The sequence below is a fragment of the Bos mutus genome, chromosome 11 (assembly GCF_027580195.1).
Source record: "Bos mutus isolate GX-2022 chromosome 11, NWIPB_WYAK_1.1, whole genome shotgun sequence".
NCBI classification, from domain to species: Eukaryota; Metazoa; Chordata; class Mammalia; order Artiodactyla; family Bovidae; genus Bos; species Bos mutus.
This window is the reverse complement of record NC_091627.1, coordinates 2,371,538-2,397,760: the sequence shown is the minus strand read 5'-3', so window position 1 is coordinate 2,397,760 and position 26,223 is coordinate 2,371,538. Positions and strand designations below refer to the sequence as shown.

The following is a 26,223-nucleotide window of genomic DNA, read 5'->3' as shown; positions in this document are numbered from 1 at the left end:
CAGCCACAGTCCTGGGTTTGAACCCTGCTTTACTGATTCCTGGCTGTGTGACCTTGGCTCAGAAGAGCCTTGGACCCTCGTCTGTAACACAGGGATCATGGTCCCGATGACCGCGGACTTCACAGGGCTGTGAGTTACTCGGTCACAAATATTTGCAGCCCACCCGTCTGTGCCCAGAACTCAGCCCTGGGAGGCCACTGACAGGCCCCACCCCTCGGGGAGCTGCCGGGAGAGTGAGTGGGACAGAGAGCCAAAGCATGAGTAAGCAAAAAGGAGGGTGTCTGGGGGGAAAAAGTGCTATGTGATAAGGGGTCTGGAGTGACCGGAGGGCAGGCCGCTCCTAACCACCGTGCCGGCGCCACCAGAACCCCGGGTCACAGAGGCGGACGCCGCCCGGCCGGTCAGGGCCCCAGGCTCCCCGCGGGGTCCTAAGCTCTGTGTGTGCTGGTCACAAGCGCTGCCCTCCTCCCTGCTGGTGACCGGCCGAGCCTGGTATCCGACCCTCAGCATCTGAGCTGGAGGAGGCCGCCAGCCTCAGGGACCTGAGAAGGCTTCCAAACAGCCGCAGGGCAGGGTGGAGGAGGCAGGGCGGACAGAAGGGCAGGGCCCCTGGTGAGGGCCTTGGAGGCCACAGTGACCCTGGCGGGCCTCCAGTGGGGGCGTCAGTGGGGGCCCAGGTCCTATGAGGGGGCCTGTGTGCAGGTCGGGCTGCGAGGGGCAAGCGGGGGAGGCCAGGAGGGCTTCGGGTGAGGCCGGGGCGGCTCCCGAGATGGTTGTATTTGGGGATGACCTGGTGAGCATTCTGGGAGTGCTGGAAACGTTTCCAGAATGTTCTGAACAGTCTTCACAGAAAGTTAGCAGGAGGGAAGTTTGGGGGTCAAGGGTCACCTGGATGTTTAAAAAATGATTCAAGAAGATGCCGGATGCCTGGGACAGGGGCCCCCAAACTTGTCTCTGACGTCCCGACCTTGGAATAAGAGGTCTGAGGGCCCCCCGCTTCCTGAAGTCAAGGGTCCTGGGACTTCCCTGTTCTGTCCCGGAGGCCGAGGGCCGTTGACCGGCCAGCAAAAAGGCCCGTGTCCCCAGAGAACCTTCCTCACGCTGGGAAACCAGCCTCCAGGGGTCCTGACAGACACATTCTCCCAGTGGGGCTTCTCGGGTCGCTGACCCGCAATCCTGTTAGAGCCAGGATGTTCCCTGGGATTGTGTCGGGCCTGGCAATACTCTTGCCTGGAAAATTCCATGGATGGAGGAACCTCATGGGCCACAGTCCATGGGGTCACAAAGAGTCGGATGCAACTGAGCAACTTTGCTTTCGCCTTGGCTTTCTCCCTGCCAGCCCCACCAGGCCCGGGAAGCCCTGGGGCAGTGAGTCTTCGGCCTGAGCCCCACACCCTGCGCCCCGAACCTCCCGGGCTGGCCAGGGGGACCCCAGCTACCTCTTCTGGGAAAGCTGCCTGCTCACCTTTGCTCCTTCATGAGCCGAACAGATTGAAGCAGCCAGGGCTGGCGGCTGTCTGGACCCCATGTGCTCGGGGCCCAGGAGGGCCGGGCGCCCCGGCAGGCCGCAGGCTGGGTGTAGGGACCCCTCCCTCCCCTGGCCTGGCCTGCCCCTCACTCCTTGCTCGGCCTGCAGGGACAACTTTGCCCGCTGACCTGCAGCTCATGTGTGGCTTCCCCTCCTCACTCGGCCTGCCACCCATTTCATAGACGAGGACACCAAGGGTCAAGGAACGCAGAGTTTCAGACCCAGAGCTTCCTCTCTGGGCAACTGTCTTTCTGACCCTCTCTCCACCGCTAGGTAGGCACACGCTCCCTGCTTCTTGCCTTTGTTGAGGATTAAAGGGGCCCCTCTGTGCAGGAAGGAGGGGGACACCCCTGTGATTCTGCTGGAGCCAGGATGGGGCGGCACGTCTGCGCCTGCAGGCCCGCTCCCCTACCCGGAACCCTGGCCCCAACGCCCCACATGGCGCCCTCTAGGTGGCCCATCTTGTACCCACCAGCTTTGAGAGCCTGCCTCTGGCCGAGACGAGGCGCCAGTGATATCTTAGAGGCCCCTGTGAGCCCTGGCTTGTGCCACACACAGCCCTGCAGCTGAGACGTCTGGGCCTCAGGGCTGCCTTGGGCTCCTCTTCTGCCCAGAGGCCACCCTCTCTCTGCCAAGACCCCAGGCTGGCCGCCTCATTCCCCACCCCCGCCTCCACGCCCTCACCCTGGAACACGCCTTCTACCCTGCCCAGAGCCCACCGCCTTGGGTTCCTACTGCAGAGGCTCCGCCCAGCCTCCAACACAGGAGCTCCCCACCAGCCTGCTGGGCTCCAGGCACTCAGCTCTCAGAAGGAGCTGAGTGGACACCGTGGAGCCCCTTCACACCATGGCCCGCCTCTGGGGCCCCGGGCTCAGATCTTACTCTGGAATCTTCTCCATCTGCATGCAGCCTTTGAGACTCAGCTCAGACGGCTCGCTCGGCGTGCATGGGTCTTCCCCCACCCTGGGGTCCCTGAACTCCCTGGGGCCCCTGAATTCCCTGGGGCACCCTAGGATGACCCTGCCCCAGGCCCAGTCACGGAACCGTCCCCTCTCCCCGCTGCGTTCTGAGTGACCCCCGTCACAACACTTTGAACGTCTGCGGTGTAGCCTGGCCAGCTGGCCCTCCCACAGCAAGTGAGTGGTCTTGGCTGAACATGCCAGCATCGAGGGCCCCAGTCTGCCCTGGCCTGGGGTCTGACCCGGCCGGCTGGCAGGCAGGGTCGGGGCCTGTACCCTGCACACCCGAGACGGGCACTCAGAAGCTGAGCCTTTTGGTTCATGCCGTTTTGCTCCAGCCTCCTGCGGTCCAGCTCTTCTGGGGACCGGAGGGGAGGCCCCAGGTGGGGCCTTTCCACGCTGTGAGGGAGTGTGGCCAGAAGGCAGAGGGGTGAGGCCGACCCGGGGGGCCCGCAGCCCTGAGCGAACAGCATCAGGAGCGAGCTTGGCCCTTGCTCCCTGGCTCAGCCTCACTGGGCGCTGGGAGGGGCTAGCCCCATCTCACAGCTGAAGGCACCAGATTCAAGCAGGGACTGAGCCCAGGTGGCCCCCAGGAGGGTAGGGCGGGCAGAGGTCTGGCTGGGGCCCGGGGGCAGGCTTATGTCTGTCACCTGCAGGGAGGAAGACGCACAGTGCTGCCCGCCCAGGACGGAGGGCCGGCCGGCCACACTCTGGGGGCGGCCAACTCCCACCCGCCCCCAGCTCCGGGCCTCCCCACTCACCAGGGCCACAGACTGTGGACTTAATCCCAGTTTTCTCCAGCACGGGGACCCGGTTGATGGCACCTTCAATATGCTGGGTGAACACATCCCAGTCCAGGTCGAAGAGGCCGAAGGCAAACTCATCTGACACCTGGGGACATGGCGGGAAGCTGCCCTGTGCCGGCCGGCCCCTGGAGTGCGGAGCCGGGCAGGCCCTGGCCAGCGTCTCCATCGGGTGGTGATGGTCTAGACGGTCCCCTGTTTGTCTCCCCCCTCCACCCCCCAGAGGGCCTGTCTGCTCCCCTTCCTGCGTGGACCCAGGCCCACCTGCTCTGCCCTGGACTGTTGCAATGGCCTCCTGCTTGCTGCCCTCCTTCAACCCATTCGCCCAAGTCAGATCAGGCCCTTTCTTGCTCTCGAGCCCCCCAAGACCCCCTGTGACTCTGTGTCTCCTAAAACCCTACATAAGCAGGCCCTGCCCACATCCACCGTGGACCCACAGCCACGCTGACCTTCCTTTGGTTCTTCGAGGACACCAAGCTTGGTCTGACCGCAGGGCCCTCACCTCCATGGGCGAGCTGCTGCCCACCCTCCCTCTGCAGGGTCCACTCAGATGTCAGACCCCCATCCAGCCGTGCCTGACCGCAGTCTGAAGGACATCCTTCCACTCCAGTCTCACTAGGCTTACCCTCAGCCTGTTAACTTCACTCAGGGTTCAGATCACCATCCCAAATTACGTGACTTCTTTGTTTATTTATTGTGTGTCTCCCCACCAGAATACAGGCCTCCGGGCACAGAGACTTTTATCTTGGTCTTCCTCTTTCTCCCCAAAGTAAAACAGTATCTGGCCGAAAGGAGTCATTTTATTGTTCAATTTGAAGACTAAACACATGAATACGAGAGCCGGGGTGGCCCATATGTGGTTGAAGTGGCTGAGGGTGCTGAGGGGGGCGCTGGGCCTGCATGAAGCTGGGCCTGCATGAAGCTTCCTGCAGAAGCTGCCAGGAGAGCAGCCCAGGCCGGAGGGAGACACAGCTAGAGCCACGGCGGGCAGGGGAGGGTGAGGGATGCTTTGCTGATGGGCGGAGGGCTTACATGCCTTCATCATCTACTAGAGTCCCCACTGCATAGCTTGCAGCCTCTGACTACTGCTGCTTTGAGGCCAGCCCTCCGCCTGCCCCGGGTCTGTATATGCCCGCGTGCCAGGTTCTTAAGGGCTGGAGAAATGTGGGTTCGACTTCATGGGATGGGGGACCTGCCACTTCTCAGGTGGGGGGAGAGCTCCAGGACGGGGGTCTCCGGAAGAGGGCGTCTCCGCTCTGAGACGCAGCCCCACACCCCCTCGAGCCCTGGTGTCTCACCTCCTCCCAGAAGATGGGGTTGGTCTCGTAGCCGCCCACAGACAAGGCGTCCCCCTGCAGCCGGAGGTAGACGGAGGCGTCGTGGTCGCGGACGTTGGGCATGTTCTGGAGGGCAGAGCACAGAGGCCTCGGGGTCAGCGGGGCAGGGCAGTGGGCCAGCACCTCCACCAGGGCTCACAGACCCTGCAGGGCCCACGGTGCCTCCTCCTCATTGTAGGACCCTGAGGACACGGTGGACCTGGGGCCTCGCTTACACAGTGGACAGAGCCCCCCGCTCACACCCGTAAGACGGCAGCAGAGATGTGGGGAGGAGGGGGCAGCTCAAAGGTAAAGCCACAGAGAGCAGAAGACAGGAGAGCTCCACCAGCCCAGGGGGACAGAGTGGGTGGGGGCATGCCTCAGCTGGGGCTGGGGGGGCAGAGTGGGTGGGGCCGTGCCTCAGCTGGGGCTGGGGGGTCAGGGGAGAGTCTGCCAGCCTCCATACTCCCTCTAGTCTGCAGAGGCCCAGCCTGCAGGCGGTGGCCAAGCACATGCGTGTAAGTGTGTGCATGTGTGTGCATGTGGGCATGTGCACATTTGTGTGTGCATGTGTGCAAGTGTGTGAGTATGCACGTGTGTGTGAGTGTGAGAGAGAGTGTGTATGTATGTGAACAGAAGGTTGGACTGGGGTCTCCTCAAAGCCGTTGGACCCGGGTGCCCTCCGTCCAGACGCCTCGCCCTCCAGCCCCGAGCCCCACCCCACAGGCCTGCAGACGTGTCTCTGGTGAAAAGGGTCCCAGAGACCCCAGGCTCCAGGGAGGTGAGGAGTGGGCTGCCGTCCCCCTCGACAACAGACTGGAGATTCTTTTGGAGACACCGATGCCAAGGTCCCTCATCAAAGAGAAGAGCGTTTGACAGAAGGACTGGATGAGGCCAAGAACATCTTCCAGGTCAGGCTAAAACACATGAGGCGCGGGAATCAGGAACAGGGAAAAGTAAGAAAATTAGAAAGTCAGTCCTGAAGGGCTGACATTTACCTCACAGGGGCTCCAGGAAGAGAAAACACGGAGAATGGAGTCATAGGAAAGTCAAAGCAAAAAGCCAAGATGACTTCTCAGATTGAAAGTTGTGAGTCTCAGTCCTGAAGGGCCCACGAATGACTGGACCAGGCCTGCACAGAGGCTGTGCTGGAATGGATCGCTGGGACACAAGGGAACAGGTGGGTCCTAAGTAAAGAAACAGCAGCCCTGGAGGCTGGAAGACCCAGGGCAAAGTCCAGCAAATTCTGAAGACGACTTTGAAGGCAGAGTTCCTCATCAGTTGGGTGTGAGAAAGAATAAAGATTCTTTTTGACCGTTCATGTACACAGAAGCGTTTATCTCCCCAAGTAGCCTTCTCAGTAAGTGGCCAGAGACCATGCCCTGTGCACGGAGAGCAGCGCATACGAACAGAAGACGGGTGAGGAGGCTCCCGGGGTGACTGCGGAGCAGAGGCTGATGGAGAAGATCAGAGCGAAGAGCCCTTCGGGGAGGGCAGTGCAGCTTGGAGACTTTACATGCTCTCTCTGCCCTGTATGAATACGCAGAAAATATTACTGTTTGACAGATCTTTTGAGACGTTTGAGGGGGGGAAAACTGTGACAGTTATGAATGTAGATGCAAATATCCAGAGGATGAGACGGTTGGATGGCATCACCGATTCAATGGACATGAGTTTGAGCAAACTCTGGGATACAGTGGAGGACAGGGAAGTCTGGTATGCTGCAGTCCACAGGGTTGCAGAGAGTCGGACACGATTTAGCAACTAAACAACAACAAGCCTTCACAAAATACTAGGAAACGGAACCCAGCAACATATAAAAAAGATTATCTACCCTGGCCAAGTGCGGTTTATTTCAGGGACACAAAGTTGGCTTAACATCTGAAAATCAATCTAGGTCATATACCACTATCAATAAAGGGTGAAAAACACTAATTTATTTCAATAGGTGCAGAAAAAGTACTTGACAGATAAAAACACTTTCATCATAAAAACAGTTAATATCCAGGAACAAAGAGAACCTCCTGATAAAGGACATCAAAGAAACGGAACAGGAAGGAGAGAAGAGAAGCCTCCTCAGCGGTCAGTGCACAGGAAGGGGAAGCTGCAGCACAGGGAAGACTAGAGAGCTCCTCAGGAAAACTAGAGACACCAACGGGACGTTTCATGCAAAGATGGGCCCGATAAAGGACAGAAATGGTATGGGCCTAACAGAAGCAGAAGATATTAAGAACAGGTGGCAGGAATATACAGCACTGACCTAAAGCCAGACATCCTGGACTGTGAAGTCAAGTGGGCCTTAGAAAGCATCACTACGAACAAAGCTAGTGGAGGTGATGGGATTCCAGTTGAGCTATTTCAAATCCTGAAAGATGATGCTGTGAAAGTGCTGCACTCAATATGCCAGCAAATTTGGAAAACTCAGCCGTGGCCACAGGACTGAGAAAGGTCAGTTTTCATTCCAATCCCAAAGAAAGGCAATGCCAAACAATTCTCAAACTACCGCACAATTGCACTCATCTCACACGCTAGTAAAGTAATGCTCAAAATTCTCCAAGCCAGGCTTCAGCAGTACGTGAATCGTGAACTTCCTGATGTTCAAGCTGGTTTTAGAAAAGGCAGAGGAACCAGAGACCAAATTGCCAACATCCACTAGATCATCAAAAAAGCAAGAGAGTTACAGAAAAACATCTATTTCTGCTTTATTGCCTATGCCAAAGCCTTTGACTGTGTGGATCACAAGAAACTGTGGAAAATTCTTCAAGAGATGGGAATACCAGACCACCTGACCTGCCTCCTGAGAAATCTCTATGCAGGTCAAGAAGCAACAGTTAGAACTGGACACGGAACAACAGACTGGTTCCAAATTGGGAAAGGAGTACGTCAAGGCTGTATACTGTCACCTTGTTTATTTAACTTCTATGCAGAGGACATCATGAGAAATGCTGGACTAGGTGAATCACAAGCTGGAATCAAGATTGCTGGGAGAAATATCAATAACCTCAGATATGCAGATGACACCACCCTTATGGCAGAAAGTGAAGAAGAACTAAAGAGCCTCTTGATGAAAGTGAAAGAGGAGAGTGAAAAAGTTGGCTTAAAACTCAACATTCAGAAAATGAAGATCATGGCATCTGGTCCCATCACTCATGGCAAATAGATGGGGAAACACTGAAAACAGTGAGAGACTTTATTTATTTATTTTTTTTTGGTCTCCAAAATCACTGCAGATGGTGACTGCAGCCATGAAATTTAAAAAATGCTTGCTCCTTGGAAGAAAAGTTATGACCAACCTAGACAGCATATTAAAAAGCAGAGACATCAGTTTCCCAACAAAGGTCGGTCTAGTCAAGGCTATGGTTTTTCCAGTGGTCATGTATGGATGTGAGAGCTGGACTATAAAGAAGGTTGAGTGCCAAAGAATTGATGCTTGTGAACTGTGGTGTTGGAGAAGAGTCTTGAGAGCCCCTTGGACTGCAAGGAGATCCAACCAGTCCATCCTAAAGGAGATCAGTCCTGGGTGTTCATTGGAAGGACTGATGCTGAAGCTGAAGTTCCAATACTTTGGCCACCTGATGGGAAGAGTCAACTCATTGGAAAAGACCCTGATGCTGGGAAAGATTGAGGGCAAGAGAAGGGGACGACAGAGGATGAGACAGTTAGATGGCATCACCCACTCAGTGAACATGAATTTGAGCAAACTCTGGGAGATAGTGGAGGACAGAGGAGCCTGGTGTGCTGCAGTTCAGGGGATCGCAAAGAGTCGGACACGACTTAGTGACTGAACAATGTCGTAGCTGATTCGCTTTGCTGTACGGCAGAGACTCATACTATTTGTAAAGCAACCGTGTGTCAGTCACTCGGTCAAGTCTGACTCTTCGCAACCCCTGGACTGCAGCCCCCAGGCTCCTCTCTCCATGGAAATCGCCAGTGAGAACACTGGAGACGGCTGCCATTCCCTTCTCCAGGGGATCTTTCCGACCCAGGGATAGAACCTGGTTCTCCTGCATTGCAGGCGGATTCTTTACTGTTTGAGCCAACAGGGAAGCCCAAAGCAACTATACTCCCCCCAAAAAAATTAATTAAAAAATGAATTTGAGAAAGAAGTGTGAAACTTGTACTGTAAAAATTAGAAACAATTTAATAAAAAGACAATCCAGGGACTTCCCTGGTGTGGAAGTGGTTACGTCTCCATTCCTCCAGTGCAGGGGGGACAGGATTGATCCCACATTCCATGCAGCCAAAAAAGTTTATTTTTTTTAATTAAAAAAGACAATCCAATGAAAAATGAGCAAAGTGTCTTAATAGTGGTTTTCCCCAAAAAACATACATAAGGCCAGTAAGCTCATGAAAAGATGCTCAACATCATTAGTCATTAGGGAAATGCAACTCAAAACTACAAGATACCACTTTACACCCATGATGATGGCTAGAAGGAAAAAGATGGTAACAAATATTGCTGACAACGTGGAAAAGTCAGAACCCTCACGCACTGAGGCTGGGAGTGTAAAACAGTGCAGCTTCTTTGGAAAACAGTCTAACAGTCAAAAAGCTGCGCACGGAGTTAGCAACGCTCCTCTGTAACTCAGCAATTCCACTTCAAAGGTATCCACCCAAGAGAAAGGAAAACACATGTCCACACAAGTCTTGTATGTGAATGTTCACAGCAGCACAATCTACAGTAGCCAAAAAGTGAAAACAGCCCAAGCAGCCACCAGCAGATGAAAGGAGAAATACATTACGGTTTACAGGAGCGTATCATTCAGCCCTAAAAAGAAACGAAATTCTGACACATGTCCTAAAAGGATGAGCCCTGACAACGTCATGCAGAGTGAAAGAAGCCAGGCGTAAAGGCCGCAAATCATGTGATTCCATTTCATTCAAAGTCCAAAATAGGAAAATCCATAGAGAGAGAAATCAGATTAGTGACGACCTAAGCTAAGGGTGGCATGGGAAACGGGGACTGATAATGTGGATGGGGCTGTAGGGACAAAGATGATGTTAGACTAGATGGTAGATATGGATGACTATAATAATAACAGACGGATGATCAATAATGGACGGATGGATGGGTGATAGATGATAGACAGATAGGCTCAGTTTAGTTCAGTTCAGTCGCTCAGTCGGGTCCGACTCTTTGTAACCCCATGGACTATAGCCCGCCAGGCTTCTCTGTCCTTGGGATTTCCCAGTCAAGAATACTGGAGTGGGGTGCCATTTCCTGCTCCAGGGGATCTTCCCAACCTAGGGATCGAACCTGCATCCCCTGCGTCTCCTGCATTGGCAGGCAGATTCTTTACCCTTGAGCCACATAGATAGGAAGAATTAATGACAGCTACATAGGGAACTGAACAGCTGGAAAAACATACTTATTAATAATAACTCCAGGAAACACAAGAAGTTGGACACTGCTTGCTCAGGAGTTAACGATGTTTTCATTGCCATCAGATTGCAAATACTGACTACTGATTAACCAATAAGTGAACAAGCAAAAAGTAAAATCATTTCAGAAAGCAAGCGGGAGTGAGGAGAGGCTCATTCCCCTGCGGGTCCCGGGCGCCGAGCTGGCTCTCAGCACCCCCAACCCTGGAGATGGACTCCTCAGGTGTGACCCCTCCACCCCACATTTGAGGACACGCAGCGACCAAAAGGGACCACCCGGCAGGGGCCCTGCCTCCTACTCCGGTCTGCGGGCTGCCTGGCTCCTCTGAGCATGGCAGCAGGGACGTCTGGGCCGAGGAGCTGCAGTCAGGAGCCACACGGGGAGTTCTCGGTAACCGAGCACTTCAGAACCGGTGATCTCATTACCTCTGCTATCTCTACTACCCGAAAAACAAAACACACGAAATGCTGGGGCTCCACAGGGCGGGACAGTGGGGACACCTGGTGGTCAGGACAGCCCCTGCATTTGTCCAGCAGGATCCGTGTCCCTCCTCCCGGCCTTGCAAGGCCCCGGCTGCCACAGAGAGCCCAGCCCAGGCTCAGCTCAGCCCAAGGCGTCCACGGGGTACCCTCGCTGCCCCCTGCATCCAGAAGCCCACCCTATAGGTGCGACCCCAGGGCCACTGCTGTCACTGCCTCCTGATCCCAGCCCGTCCCCTTCCATCCGCTGCTCCTGGCCTCACCCTCGTTCAAATCCCGCCAGTTGCTTCCTTCAGGAAGCCCGTCTGATGGTGCCAGGCTTCCCAGTTCTCTGAGGCCCTTGCTGCCTGGACCGTCCCACGTCCTCTGTCACAGTCACGGCGGTCCTCACCTTGATGTGCCAGGCACTGCGCTCAGCCCTTCAGCCCACCACTTGGTTCCTCCCTCAGCACGGCCCTACACAGTTTTAAACCCATTTTGCAGAAGAGGACACAGGCTCTGGCGGCGCCTCGGCTCGCCTGGCTGGCTAATGGAGGGGGTCGGATGCACACCCCAAGCTTGGGCCTTTTCCCACGGCTCCGCCGCAGCAGAGCAGTAGGTGGAAGGCAGTAGGGTTGTCAGACCATCACGCGGCATCCGGGCCACCGTGTCTGGTGGACGCAGAGACCAGATCCAGAGAGGTCCCTGGATGCGGTCACAGAGGAGCCGAGGACAGCGCTCGCCTAGGACCCAGGATGGCACGGTTTCTTAGAACCGGGGTCCTTGGGGCAGCACAGCCCCCTGTCCCCCAGGAAGAAAGAAGAAGGGCATGTTGTCCAGGGGGCTGAACCCTGAGCCCTCACAAGCAGCCTGGGGCATCCAGGCCCCCAACACCGTGAGGCCCAGACCTGGGCAGTTGGCCCCTCACAATGCAAGACTCTCCACTGTCAGGGAGTCTCCTGACCACCCATAAACAGACCCGGGTGTCAGGGACCTCCCAGCATGAGCCCCAGAGCCCAGTTACAGGAGCTGCCTTGGCCTAAGCGAGCTTGTTCTCTGACTCACCAAGGGGTCAGACCATGTGGGAGGTCAGGGTCAGGGCCTGTTCCTCTCCCAGATTCAGGCTGCCCAGGTGTGATCTCAGGAGAGGCTGCCCTCCCAGACTCCCCATGTGGAGGGGAGCATGGGGAACTTGGCCCCCAGCCCCGAATCTCCTCTTTTCTCCTACAAAGAGTCTAAGAGTTTCTGGGGCTGGTGGCCCTTCCCTGGGGTGGAGCCTGGGGTTCCCAGAGGCACACAGGTCTCTGGGAGATGGTAGTGTTTGCAAGTAACACGAGTAACCCCAGTGTGGCACTGATCTTAAAAATTCAGGGAGTGTCCACGCTGCCCTGCTTCTCCCTGAAGCTGCCTCAAAGCCAGGCATCACGTGCATCGGGGCGCGGAGAGGCTGAGGCTCCGTCCCGGGCTCCGTGGATGCCCTGTGACCCTCCTCCTCCCCACCAGGATACGGCCCTCCTCTGCCCAGACCCATCCCCAGCTCTAGCCCAGCGCCCTGTCCACAGATTCCCTGTTGGTTCAGTTAGTAAATAATCCGCCTCCAATGCAGGAGACCCTGGTTCAATTCCTGGGTCGGGAAGGTCTGCTGGAGAAGGGAAAGGGTACCCCCTCCAGTATCCTGGCCTGGGTCGCAGAGTCGGACAAGGCTGAGCGGCTTTCACTTTACTTTCCTTTTCCAGTCCAGAGCAGTCAGAAGGTGACCCCTGGCGGCCACCGGAGATATTTCCCTCGGAACCAGGGCGGGCGGCTCGTCCACCGACACCGCCTCTTTCCCAGTGACTCACTGTGCGTGGCACACCGCAGCCCTCAGGAGGAATGTGCTGGATCGTATCAAACCCATCCATGAGTAAGGGAACTTGGTGTCGGAAGAGGGGGGCGGGAGAGGGCAGGGGCTCCAGTCCTGCCCCAAGTCCCCACCCCCTTCACCACTGGGCCCACCCAGCAGCCAGCCTGGTGACCCGACGGAAGCCAGGCTCGTCCAGGGCAGGGGCGAGGCTCCCGGGACCCTCCCTGCTGGGGCCTGGCCCTAATCAAGGTCAGCCCCATCTCTTACCCACACCCGCGTGCCCAGGCCTGCCTCCGAACTGCCTGCTCCTCCCCAGCTGCCGTGCCCTGCGCCCTCCCCTCCTTCCCTCCTCCCCTTATCTCCCCTCTGCCTCCCCTTAGATGTCTCAGGAGACCCTTCGGATGTGGTCTCTGCCAGGGCACCGCCCTGGTCCACAGGCTGTGGGTCTCTGAAGCCCCAGTGCTTACCAGCCCGTTTTAAAATAAATAAGTCTATTTACTCGCTCGTACCTTCCCACTGCCAGTTCACCTGGGCAAGAACTGGGTTCTTATCTCTGTTACAGCCCCAGTTTCTAGAACAGGGCCTGGAGCACAGAGCTTATCCAGTCAATGTTTGACAGAGAGGGTGGCGGGGAGGGTGGGTTGGTAATTCGTGTGAATAAATGGACGGATGATGGAGGAATGGTGGGTGGCAGACGGGTGGGTACAGGGGAGGAAGGATGGGCAGGTGAACGGGTGGGTGAACAGGTCCGTCAGCGGATGGGTGGACGGAGGGCTAGAGGGAGGGAGGGATGGAAGGAGGGATGAACAGATGCAGGGAGGCAAGATGGACAGAGAGGAAGTGAGTGGAGGAAAGACAGGTGGGTGGAGGGAGAGACGGGCCGGGGGACAGAGGGATACGTAAGCAAAGGGATGGACAGGGCAGGGACTAGATGGAGGCGTGAGGAGACGGGAGAGGTGTGTGCAGGGCAAGAGGTGTGGTCGACGACAGGGCGACAGGAAGCTCCCAGGACAGGAGAGGGGAGATGGAAAGGGAGGGGGGGCAGGGGTCCATGCCCGCCTCCCCTGGCAGAGGGGTCTCCAGGGCTCCCTGGGAGGGTCCCAGGGCCGTGGATCAGTGTCCCCTGAGACTGGCACCCACAGCATATTTGGGGACCCGTGAACATTCAGGGGTTCCCAGGAACACCCAGGGCACAGGACATGGCCAACGTCAGGCTGGCCACACCAAGTATGACAGGCTTGGCATCAGTGAGGAGCCGTGCCACGAAGGCAAAGGGGGGGTGGGACCTCGGGTTGCAGCTGTGCCACCTCCTCATCCTCACACCGCACAGAGTGTCCAGTCACGAGGAGGCCCATTTTACACATGGGGCCACTGACGCTCAGCATGGCGACCTGCGTGTATGGGGTCAGAGCCAGGTCCGTGGGCCACCATGAGGCAGTCTCCTGCAGACTGATGCAGGCCTGGGGGCCAGCTACTCACCTGGATCCCCTCAATGCGCTCGGTGACGACGTAAGCGTGGTGCATGGCCACCAGCGGGACGTTGACGCCGGCCATCCTGCCCACGGCGCGCCCACACCCCTGCGGGCAGAGCACAGGTGGCTGAGCCCTGCTGGCGTCTGGCGGGGGCTGCCAGCCAGGCGGGCACTGGGTGCCCCCACCCCTAAGCAAGGCCAGGTTTGGGAACAGTCAGGGTGGCCACTCAGGAGGCAGGAGAAACGCCTTCCCACCTGCACAGTTGACCACACAGGGGGTCCGGATAGAGCCATGTTCTGTCTCCACAGCTGCGACCCGCCGCACCCCAAAATCGTCTGTCCGTACACGGATCCCAGTCACTGGGCAGTTCTCGATGATCTGAGAGTGAGAGGAGCTGCTTTCCAAGCCACGTCAGCTCTTGGAGGGCTAACCGCCCACCCTCTCACCGCCCCTAGCCCGGTCGGGCCCCGGGACCCCTGCTTTTGCTCAAGGAGGCTTCATGTGGCCCCATCGGGGATATGCGGGTGACAGCAGGGCAGGAACTAACTCTGCGCTCCTTGACTTGGAGAGCCTGTCCCCTAAACAGAGACTTTAAAGAGAAAAAGGGCCCAAGTGACTGACAGATGCTGTGGTTCAAAGGTCACATGAAATTCAGCTCCGCTTTGTTTACTTCTCAGTGAAAAATACTCGCAGTAAAACTCAAGTGTCAGCACTGGGGGCCTCTGGGCAAGTCTCTTTTCTTCTTTCTTCAACTTTTTCCATGTCTTCTTCCTTGCTTATTTGTCTTTTCTAATTTTTCCTACAACTACGTGTGGACTTGAGTCAAAAGAAGATAAAATATAACGAGAGGAGACTTGGGACAGGTTTGCTATCCCAGCAGGGTGGGGCCTCCGGGGAGAGCGGACTTCATGGACAGACCAGAGCGGCCAGCCAGGGCAGGAGCGGGTCAGGGGCTCGGGTCCCTGCTGGCCCGCGGTCTCAGTGCAGAGGGAGCTCGTGTTCCAGGGCAGGAGGGCCAGGCTCGGAGCGGGGGCGGGCCCGGGCCAGGAGACGGTCGTACCTGCGCCCCCCGGGCGGTGGCAGCCCGGGCGAGGCTGGTGCAGGTGCCGGCGGGGTCCATGGTACCGTCGTGCGGCACGTACAGGGTCCCGTAGAGGTCCTCCACGTTCATCAGCGGATACAAAGCCTTGGTTTCCCCGGGGCTCAGCACGTGGGACTCGATGCCATAGACCCTGCCCAACTAGGGGGACCCAGAGGAAAGTGAGCCTGGGGCTGGGGGCAGATCCTTCCAGCCACTAGCCTCCCCGTCTGGGCCTCCAAGGGTCAGTTTTGACCCTAGCACCGCCAGGAACCCTGAGCCGCGCCCGGGGAAGCTCCTGTCCCTTGGGCCAGCTCCGAGGAAGAATAAGGAACCCGTGCAGTGCTCAGAAGCAGTCTCTGGGGCCCAGGCACATAAGGGCTTACTATGTAAAAAAAATAATCCCCACAGGTCTGATATTTGGGGCTTGAACCAGGAGTGCTGGTCAGACCAGCTCCCCAGAGACCAGAGGGTCCTCTGTCCCAGGATCCAGCTGAATGACAGACCACACCCCTGACGCATCTCATTGGTCAACGGGCAGCCAATCAAGTGTCCGCAGGCATCCGCCCATCAGGACCTGCCCAACCAGAGATGTGCTCAGTGGCTAAGTCGTGTCTGACTCCTTGGACTGTTGCCCACCAGGCTCAGACTTTGTCCATGGGATTTCCTAGGCAAGAATACTGGAGTGGGTTGCCATTTCCATCTCCAGCCCAACTAGAGATGAGCTGAGCCAATCAGATCCCCTCTCGGAGCATCCTGACTGAGAGGTGGCAGAGACTTCGTTCCGAACTTGAGCTGAAAGATTTGACGGGTCACCTTTGGGGGCCCCGTCCCAGCTGATGAGTGAGTAAGCGTGGGGAAGAGGTGGTGGGAGGAGGCAGAACGAGACCACCCAGAGATCCCCCGCCCTGCTGTGAGGAAGCCAGCTGCCGCTACTTCCACCGGGGCACTTAGAGGAACGTGGCGTCCCCGCGAAACTGCATCCCCGCGACCCGCACAGCCGGTTTTGCTCGCCAGTGTACAGTTGGTGCTCAATAACCAATGCATCGCTGGAGCAACCCGTCCCTTCCATGCCCTGGAATGTGGGGGCCAGCCCTGGCTGCTCTGGGTGAAGAACCAGCACTCCACACTCCACCCCAACAGCGGGCCTTCCACGGCCTAGGGCTTTCTCTGCCGTCTCCCCAACAACGGTGTTCCCTAAGCGTCTCCGGCAGAGCTGGGGGAAATGGTCCTTGCCTCCTGGGTTGTGCAGTTTCATCCTTCAGCCTGACCCCGGGAGCACCGCGCATGGTGGCAATCCCCATGCACTGGGCCTCTTCTGTCTCCGAGGCTCAGCAGAACTGTGCTCCTTGACATGATCCCATTTCAAAGGTGAGAATGCCGAGGCTCAGAGGCAAAGCCTCCTGTCACAGGGGGCCCAGCCCAGCCGAGGCAGCCCGAGGCTCGAGCCCGCATGCGCCAGGGCTCCTCCCTTGCACTACACTGCCCACCCCCGCCTGCGGGGGCGCACCCACCGACATGAGCCTCTTGTACTCATCCAGACGCTGCTGGCTGGACGCGATGAACAGGCCCCCGTTCTGGATCCAGCCCGTGTGCAGCCCCGTCTCCTCCTCCAGCTCGCAGCTCACCACTTGCCTCGTGTGGGCCAGAAGCTCCACCTCCACGTCACTGGGCCGCAGCTGCCACAGCAGGCCTGGCGGGAGCGGGTGGGCGGGGACGCCGTCAGCCCCACTGCACCCCCTTCCTCTGGCAGGCCGGGGCTCCCGAATATCAGGCTGAGGGCCTGAAGCGTCCCTGCAGGCCATGGAGAGGGCCCCGAGAGGCCGATGAGCAGGAGACGACAGGGGCAATGCTAAGTTCCAGGACACGGCCCTTGGGCAGCTCAGAGAGTGACAACACCAAAGGCTCCCTTTATCGGGCACCCGCTGTGGGCAGAGCCGGTCACAGGGTGAAGCGGCCCTGGGAGGCAGGCGGGACTGTTGCACTGTGAAATTAACGGGCACCAAACGGCTCTGTGCCAGGATCTCAGGGCAGGTGGTGACGGGGTCCCGGGACCGACTGAAGTTCCCCCACAGAGCGGACCCTTCTGAGTGGGGTCTGGGGAGTGGCCGGCCCAGGGAGAAGTGACGGTGGGGGGACAGGCCATGCGGGCAGTGACGGGTGCCGTCTGAACCTCTCCCCAGCTCCACATTCGGCGCCATCATGCTTGTATCGGCCAAAGCGGGAGTGACTGCCCCACAGACACTGCCAATCTTAACGCAGGGTTAAGGCAGAAGGTTGGCTGCCCTGGGGACATGCACACCGGTCAGGTGCTGAGGACCGTGGTGCCCGCTGAGGACGCCTCTCTGCCTCATCTCTGGCGGTCCCTCCCCTGTGCATCCTCTGCACCCACGGATGCCCCTCATCCTGGGGGCTCCATCTGGAGAAAGGGCTTGTACTCTGAGCAGACAGCTGCCTGGGCCCCTGGTTCTGGTCTCAGCTCTGCCCCGCCCCCCGGGCCGGGTCCACAGTCAGCGTCCGCTCCCTCCTTCCCACCGCAGCTCTGCCGAGACTCAGGGACACGCAGGGCCACCTTCAGGACGAGCCCGCCTCTGTCCTCCATGGACTTCCCTCTGCCTCAGCTGCCTCCAGCAGGCCTCCTACTGGTCAGCCCAGGGCTAGCACCTCAGTGGGTCCAGGCCCTCCCGCCCCCACCTGCACCCCGACCCCTACCCGCCGTGTGCCAGGTGGTCCCGGAGGTCAGCCGCTCCCGCTCCAGCAGCACGGCGCCACTCACGCCCAGCTTGGCCAGATGGTAGAGGGTCTGGCAGCCCAGGCTGCCCCCACCGATGACCACCACGCTGGCTGTGCCAGGCAGGGGCTGGCTTGGGCCCTGGGCCGCCGCCGAGGCGTCCTCTGCCTCTTTCAAGGTCCGCTGGTACGGCACACTCTTCTCAGAGGTGGGGCCAGGCCCGCTCACCAGGGGTCTCAGCCCCCAGCCCCGGGCAGGGCTTTGGCGAGGACGGGTGGCCGCGATGCCACGCAGGGCTCGGCTCAGCGAGGCCATGGGGAGTCAGCTTCAGCACCACGGGGAGCTGGGGAGAGAGCTGGGGCTGTCTGGGTGCAGAGGGGACCAGTGGGCCCTGGGCCCCCCAGGCTGCGACCCTCCAGCTTCCCTCCTGCCGCCCACAGCATACGTGCACCCTGCATTCATCCAGCCAGGTGTACGGGGGTCTGTATGCTTCAGGCTCCGGCTGGGCCCAGGGAAGACCACGGTGGGGGAGAAGGGGGCAGTGTTCATGCTGAGACAGGACCACGGTGGGGTGGCAGGGGTCACAAGGCCGGGACCCCAACCCTCCAGCCTACATTCAGCTTGCCCTCCAGGGGAACTCCCGTCTCAACCCCACACAGAAGTTATTTCTGCCACGTTGGCCCCCACAGCCCTTTGGGACCCAAGGCAGAAGGTGAGGAAGGCAGTGAGGCCCGGCCTCCGGCTGCCTTGGGCCGTCTTGAATCTGGAGGGTGGGTGGCTCTTCTGTGACCTCGCAGTAGCCTGCAGGGCTTACCTTGCCTCCCTTCTCCTCCAGGAAGCCCTCCCAGCCCTCCCCAGCCAGAAGACCCTCACTGTTCTAAGAAGACAGTGACAGGGAGCCCACCTTCTAAGGAGAGGAGGTGCAGGCGAAGTCTCCTTGGGGGAGGGTCCCGGGGGGGGACAGGACGGCTCTGAGGGGCCCCGGGCCCACCTGTGGGTCAGCAGGAGAGTAAGAGGGGTGTGGCTGAGACTGCGTTAATAACCGTGACGGCGTCAATCAGCCGATCATTAACGAAGTCCACTTGCGTTTTCAAGCGTGCATTACACGGCAAGCTGGGAACACACGTTCTCTCTGCTCTAAAATCAAGATGACTGTTGTCCCCGTTTCACTGGGTCGAGGGGGACTGAGGCCCAAGGAAGCTGGCCAAGGTGACCAAGGTCACAGGGCCACCGTGTGACCGTGCCTGCTGGCTGTCCTGCCCCCTCCTGAGCTCTCGGGGCTGGTTTGAGGGGGCAGAGGCTGGGGGTGCCCACTGCCGCCTCCTTTCCTTCCCCCTCCACCCCGGCGGGCACCGGGGCTCTCCAGTGGTCAGGTCTGTCCTGCCCCCGCCACAGTGACCCCCGCCCTTCTGGGGCTGAGGGCAGAATGAGAAGCAGGGAGGGGTGATGGCTGGGGCTCCGGGGTTTGGAGAGGTTGGAGAGCAGGGCAGGGCACCCCAGTCCCTCTGCCAGCTCTGCCTACCTGCTCCCAGGCACAGAGAGGGACTCCTGGCACGTGTCGGGACGTCCCTGTGGCCTTGGGATTACCTTACTCTGCCGGGAGCCTCCAGCAGTGGTTCCTGCTGGTGGAGACTCAGCATCACATGGGTGCCCAGGACACCTTCCCAGGGCCAGGCACCCACCACCCGCCTCCCACCAACACAGGCCACGCGGCACTGCCCAGCACACACCTGCCTGGCCCCCGGCCTGGCCTCCCTCCCTCCTGCTGCACCATGGCCAAGGCTTCTGGCCCGGGAAACTGCCAAGTGCCCCTTCCCTGCCCACAGCCAGCCCCGCTCTCCCACCTGGGCAGTCCTGGCCCCCGCCCCCAGGGATGGCCCAGGGCCCTCCAGCCAGGGCAGCCGCTTCACCATTGACCCGCTCTCCTGCCCCCTCCAGCTCTCTCCCAGTTGAGCCCAGCCATCGCTGCCAGGGTTGGGGGTCAGGCAGAGGGGGTGGAGCCCCAGGGACACCCTCCTCAAAGGCAGTAGGAGGCGGGTGGTGAGGGAGGCACCAGACCCAGCTTCTGCCAGGAGAAGGCGGGCTGGGAGGGCGCCCAGGCCCCCACCCCCCACAGAGTCCCGTGGCTGTGCCCGCCCAGCCCGAGGGTCCCTGCAGCCAGAGCAATAGGAGTCCCGGCCAGCTCCAGGCCTGTCCCACCTCGCTGGCCCAGGGGAGGGACTGGGGCCTGCCCGCCCAAGGGGTGTACCTCCGGTCGGCCGCAGAGCCCGAGGCCCCAAGGGGCCTGCCAGAATCCAGCTCAGCGGCTCCAGCGCCGTCACCTCCTTCCTTCCCAGCAGCAGCCAAACAGGAACCGGGGCGGCCCCTGCCCCTGCCCTGGCCCCAGAGGCCCTCTGCCAGCCCCCCGGCCCGCCCACTGTGGGGGCAGGACGCACCGCCCACCGCCCAGCGTCCTGGAGGCCAGCTGGCTGAGCAGCTGCGGAGCAGGCCCTGCTGAGGCAGCAGAGCGGAGCTGCGAGCCCTGAGACCCTGATAAGCCTGCACGTGGGGCAGGTGACCTCAGCTCCTCATCCCTAAAACAGGGGTCACGGGGTTCTGCAGGTGAGCCCGTGCACCCCCATCTGCCCACGGCCGCCATCATGCTTCCCGCACCAGAAAGGCACTTAGCACAGCCAGGCGGGCGGGAAGCGCTGGGTCAACAGCAGCCTCGGGCCGGCTGGTGCTCCTTGGTCAGGTGATCCAGGACCTTAGCACGGACCTGCCTGTCCAGCCTCAGCTGCTCACCCCCAGGGGAGGGGTACTCGCTGCCCTCGGAGGCAGGAAGTCTGGGTTGCCCCCCCAACCCTGCTCCTGGCCACTCGACAGTGCCCATCTGCATTCTGCCCTTCGGAGTTCCCAGATGCCTCTGCTGCTGGGTGAGCCACCCTGAGCCTCTGCTTTCCCACTGCACAGCGAGCAGCTTCCCAAGGCAGGGATGCCTGCCTGCATTTGGTCGTCGGGGGCACCAGGGCCCAGAGAGGGGAGTCAGCTTGCCTGGGGTCACACAGGGGAGCCAGACCAGAGCCTGCTGTCTACCCCTGGGTCTAGGGCATCTGGTTTGTGCTCAGGCAGAAGATGCCCAGAGGAAATCTGGAACACATAAGGACATCCCCCTGAGGTGCTGAGATAAAATAGGACTTGTTCCACTGGATCAAAAGAGCAGTATTGAAATTTTGGTCAAGGAACAACATAGTAATGTTGGCCGCTAACACAGTGAGTGATGTAGGAGAGACGCTGCTGTGATTAATGCAAACGTCTGTGCTCTTGTTCCCACGGAGCGTCCAATGTCTTGCTGCCCATTCGTCCTCTGCACTCACTGAGCATTTTTGTTGTTGTTCAGTTGCTCAGTCGTGTCCGACTCTTTGCGATGCCATGGACTGCAGCACACCAGGCTTCCCTGTCCTTCACCAACTCCCGGAGTTTGCTCAAACTCATGTCCATGGAGTCGGTGATGCCACCCAACCATCAATGAGCACCTACTGTAGCAAAACACTGCTGGGAGACCCCGAGTCAACCAGCAACCCAGTCCCTGCCCTTAGGGGCTCAGGAAGAAGACAGAGGCAGGAAGGGGCGCGGCAGCCACGAGGCTGGCTGTAATGACACCGATCCTGAGCAAGCTGTCCTTCTTTTCAGCAGAAACCCAGGAGGGCATCTCAGAGGAGGTGGCCTCAGAGGGCTCTGGCCTCCTGGGCCTTGCCGCCGCTGTCAGAGCCCATCATGGGGACAGAGACTGTCACCACCCTCCCTCTGGAGGAAGGCTGGCTCCTCCAGCGAGAGTCTCCCCAGGGGCGGTGCTCGGGTCCAGGGCGCGGAGGACACCAATCCAGACACTCAGTGGACAGCAGGCTTGGCCCTGCCACCTGAGGCAGGGCTGTCCTCCATGCATGGTGGGGTGGAGGGGTCAGAGAGAGCTAGAGAGTAGTGTGACGGGGTCCTCGGAGGACACGGGGTGCACACGCAGTGGTCACTGCAGCCCCAGGACACAGGCAGGGCAGCCCAGACCTCGGCTCCGTGCTCAAAGATAAGCAGCTGTTGCAGAATCGTCCCAAGCAAGCAGGCAGCACAGTCCTGGTGGACTTTGGACAGGGGTGGTGGCTGAAGGGCTGGGCCTGCGTGTGGTCAGAGTTGTAGAATTTGTCATCCATCAGGCTCTGCCCGGGTCTGGGAGAGGCGGGTTCCGGGCCGTGTGGGGTACAGCCCAGGAGGCAGCTGGGCTCCAGCCAGGGACATGAGACAGGGACCTGCTGTAAGCTTGCTGCACCATCTGGGCTGGTCTCTCAAGCCTTGGTCTCCCCAGCTGGAAACTAAGGACTATAACCCCTGCCCTGCTGGGTTCAGGGAATTTTGCAAGTTTCTCTGCAGATTATTACCAGCCCTGAGATGCCTCCTTCTGGCCCGGGCTGGCCCTTTCCACATGCCCAGCCAGGCCTCCACCCCCACCTGCTGGCCAGGCTCCCGGGGAAGAGGGAAGAGTCTGCAGGCCACCCTCTGACTGGGCAGATGTCCAGGGAGGAGCGGAGCTGTGGGCGGGGGGAGGGGAAGCGCCTCCGTGGAGCTCTGCTTGGCGCTGGGCAAGAGAGGGGCACTAAGCACCAATCTGACGACACCTGGCCCCACGTGGCCCAGCTGCCCCTGGCCCCTGGCCCCAGTGCCCTACCAGACTCGGGCACCCATGGGGGTGGGCAGGCCATCCACTTGCTGAGGGCTTCGTGTGTGTTTTCTCAGAGGAGGCAGAACTCTGCTGCTCATTGTAAAGATGAGCAAACCAAGGCAGAGCACAGCCAGCGGGCGGGCGCCAGACCCAGATCAGGGGTTTCCAGAGCAACTTTTAAGGGCTGCCTTTGCACTGCCAAGATTTTGTTTTTCCAATAAGAACTTAAAAAAAAAATAATAATGAATCAACACCCCGTAACTTCATGAAGACAATGCCTTATCATCCGGGAGTAAGCAGTCCTTCTAGGGAGACAGGTGGGTGCCTCTCCCCCAGCACACACCCACCGAAGGCAGGTGCAGAGGAGGGCTGGGGTCTACGGCCAGCCGGGCTCCACCACAGCATACACAGTGGGTGTGCGCAGCTGTGGGCCAGAGCCCCCTCACATACCTGGGCCTGTACCTGGGCACTGGGCCGCTGAGCCCCCCACGGGCAGGCCAGTACCCAGATCCAGGCAGTCAGAGGCCCAGCCCAGCCTCCACGCGGAATGTTGCCCCTGGTGGCCACATGTGAGTATGACACCCCGGGGCAGTGGGACCCAGAGACTGGGCACGTAGAGCCCCAGGACAGGGACAGTCCCCCAAATGGGACCCGCATCCGGGCAGGGAGGTGGACGCCCACCGGGACCGACAGCCCGGCTCTGCCTGGTTCTCCCGCTGTCCTCCACACGGACACGCCCCGGCAGTCTCCTGACGGTGCTGTCTGCTGTCTCTAAGCGCTTGAGTGCCCTCTGTGACTGGGACCCATGCACTTAATTCTGTTTTTATTCTATGGATTTCGAGGCTGCATTGTGAAATACATTAACCTCCAGGACTTTTTCAGCTTATCGCTGTTAGCGAGCCGCTGCCTCCAGTGGGTGCTGCTAAATGTTTCAACATCTGGCTGTCCAGGTGGGCGACACTGGCCAATTTCTGCTGAAAATGCTCCCGTGAGGGCCAGTTTCAGGCCACTGACGAGAAGGGCACCACGGAACATGGACTTGGGAAGAGGCTGCACCCTCAGCTCCTGTGAGCCGGTGCCAGCGCATCCCAATGCACCCACAGAGAGCTCATGCGCACGTGTGGGGTTTCCTTTTCTAAGGAGAGCAAAGGGTCAGACTAAATTGCTAAGGAAAGTAAATGCATCAGCTTGTGATGAAGGAACAGGAGTCTGAGTTAACCCACAAAACTCATAAAACCCTATCAGGAAAGCTCCTCACTGCCACTCCCTCCTCCACCAGCCGTGGGAACCAGCCACCCCTAAGACAGCCATCCAAACCAGAGCTGTAATTTCAAAACCCTGTAATTTATGTGCATTTAATACATTTGTAATTTTCTACTTGGAAAAATTACGTTTCCTTTTTTTTTTTTTTTTTAACAAATGGAGGCCACTTACTTTCCGTCTGAGTAGTTTATTTTGGCTGCACCACGGGCTCTCGGTGGGAGATGCAATGACCTTGTTTTCAAGTCAGGTCGCATTCACAGGTACTGGGACTTCAATCTGCCTTTTTGGGAGGGACACAGTTCAACCCATAACCCATGTTCGCAAGGAAGTTTTGGCTTTTTTTCCTCTAGCCATCATCAAGATCCAGGAAAAAGAATTTTCTGTGTCGTCTCACGGTGGTTGCGGTTTGGGGTGGTGCGTGTGTTTCTTTTCATCCTGACATTTAGGGTCAGGCCCAGTGGGGTCCCAGCATGAGCAAAGAGCTCACCTGTTAGACTTGGTGCTGTGATGAGGGCTGGGTTTTGTCCCCTCTCCCCATCCCCAGCCAGGCTCTATGGACCGGTACTCAGGTTCACTCAGTTGGGCAAATGCCCTTAGGGGAGAGAGCTAGCTGACCTCTCTGGAGTCCTGCCCTCACTTACTTTTCGGCGTCTGTGTGTTCCTTCTTCATGACCAGCTCATTGATGAAAATCAGAAATATTTCCCCTCCGTTTCTGTTGTATTTACCAGCAAGACTGGTCAGAGTATCCAGCCTACTGCTGCAGCAGAATAGTGGCCCCGTAAAGACGTCCACACCCTAACCTCTGACACCTGTGGCCATGGGACCTCTCATGGCAAAAGAGACTTTGCCGGTGTGATAAAGTGGAGGACCCTGACAGGGGGAGGTTTTCCTGGATTATGCGGGTGGGACCATCTGATCACATGTGTCCTTAAAAGTGGAGAATCCTCCCCAGCTGTGTCAGAGGGGACGGTGAGATGTGACTTCGGAAGGGTTGGAGACACAACTGTGCTGGTTTTGAAGATGGAGGGGGAGAGGGCTATGGTACCGGGAATGCAGACAGTGTCTAGAAGCCAGAGAGGCAAGGAGATGGACTCTCCCTTAGAACCTCCGGACAAGAACACGCCCGGCAGCACCTTGCTGTCAGCCCAGGGAGATCCGTGTGGGCTTCAACAGCCCACAGAACTGGAGGATGATGGGGTGTGTGTCCCGAGTCCCCGTGGTTACGGTAACTTGTGGCAGCAACAGAAAACCACCCACCCACACACCTCCGGAGAAGACCCCAAGCCCCTTCTCAGGCAGGATCCGTCATCTCTCTCCCATGAGCCGTGACTGCGCCACTCCCCTGCCCCAGCCTTCCTCTCTCACCCCGTCCAGTTTCAGGCCATCATCTTTTCTCTCGTAGAGTTCATCTTCGTGCTATTAAACGTGCTTACGCCTCTCTTCCCTTCCAGGTCTCAACACCAGATCTTGACTTTACCTGGAAAAGAGACCAGCACCTCTGCTGCCTCCCACCGCCTGCCTTTGTCTCTCCCCAGCTCTCTTTGCTGAAATCGTTTTGACACGCCTTACTTCTGGCGCCAGGGCTGAGAACCACTGTATTAGGTTCTGTAACCAAGTCTTCCCTTCGTTTGATGTGTTTCTGCGACAGAGGTTCAACATGCGCCCCAGCCCCAATCCTGGGGTGAACTTTCCCACTCATCGGGCACCGGGTCGGCCCCTGGACATTGGTCCAGGCAGTGATCCCACACAGGCCAGCCCCTGAGGTGAGTGCAGGGTTGGAAAGAGTCTACTTGCTGCCTTACGCCTGGAAGACCTGGCAAGCACGAAGCCTTGGGCACGGTGGCCGGTGGAAGTCTAGGGCAAACCCAAGCTGTTCTCCCCGTCAGGCACTTCACCTTCTGCTTGCTACCCAGGGGGTTTTCATTTTATCTGTGAAGCCCAGGGTTAGCCATTCTGGGTTCATGCATCCTTTTGCTTCTGGAAAGTTTAAAAAGCACATGAAAATATCCGTCTTCGTCTGCGATCTTGTTTGTGTCCATGTGCGTTACTTTCCTTTTCATGACGGGGCACTTATCTGAGATCTCGGCTTTATGCTGGGCTCCACCTCTGGCTCCTGGCCTGTAGGACCTGTGGCTGATGTCATGATGTCCCAACCCCAGACGGCCGGAGAGCCGACAGGCTGCCCCGGCGCGGGCTCCCAGCGGCCGCTCTGCTCCGGGCTCCTTTCCGGACGGGCCCCTTCTTTCAAGCCCAGCCTCCTACTGTCTTCTGTGGGCTCCTGTGCTGGGGGTGGGGGAACAGGAGCGGCGGGCGTCCGCCTAGCCTCAGAAATGGGCTGTTTCCATCTTTCGCTTAGCAGGTGTTTCTCCGTCTGTGGACACAGTGGGCTCCACAGTGGCCCCGCCCGAGGGGAGTCTGCGGTTGTCAGGATAACCACGGGCGGCCTGCCCTCGACGACGGAGCGCACTGCTCCTGGCTGCTTCTGGGGCGACCTGGGGCAGGCAGGCCCTGCTCCGTGCTGGCCTCCATCCTGCCCACACACAGCCCCTCCAGCAGGGCGGGAGCTTCCTACCCTTTTCCGGTCAGGACCCCTTGGCAGATGCTGCCAGTGCCCTCCCCAAGGCCCCTCAGCCCCGGTGCCCAGGTTCACCCACAGCTGCCCTCAGACGGCCAGGGGCTCTCTCCAGGGCTCTCCAA

At 58.9% G+C, this 26,223-nt stretch overlaps 1 protein-coding gene across 1 annotated transcript in view; it reads right to left on the bottom strand.

The window, feature by feature from the left end:
- SARDH (sarcosine dehydrogenase) overlaps positions 1-19,957 on the bottom strand; it is a 60,268-nt gene extending 40,311 nt beyond the window's left edge. Inside the window, 10 exon segments of the mRNA XM_070378689.1 lie at positions 3,249-3,378; positions 4,589-4,693; positions 13,770-13,857; positions 13,859-13,868; positions 14,018-14,141; positions 14,824-15,003; positions 16,356-16,534; positions 17,554-17,915; positions 19,095-19,191; positions 19,821-19,957. Coding sequence (XP_070234790.1) covers positions 3,249-3,378; positions 4,589-4,693; positions 13,770-13,857; positions 13,859-13,868; positions 14,018-14,141; positions 14,824-15,003; positions 16,356-16,534; positions 17,554-17,887 — 1,150 coding nt within the window. The 5' untranslated portion in view covers positions 17,888-17,915; positions 19,095-19,191; positions 19,821-19,957.
- Positions 19,958-26,223: the final 6,266 nt, after the last annotated feature.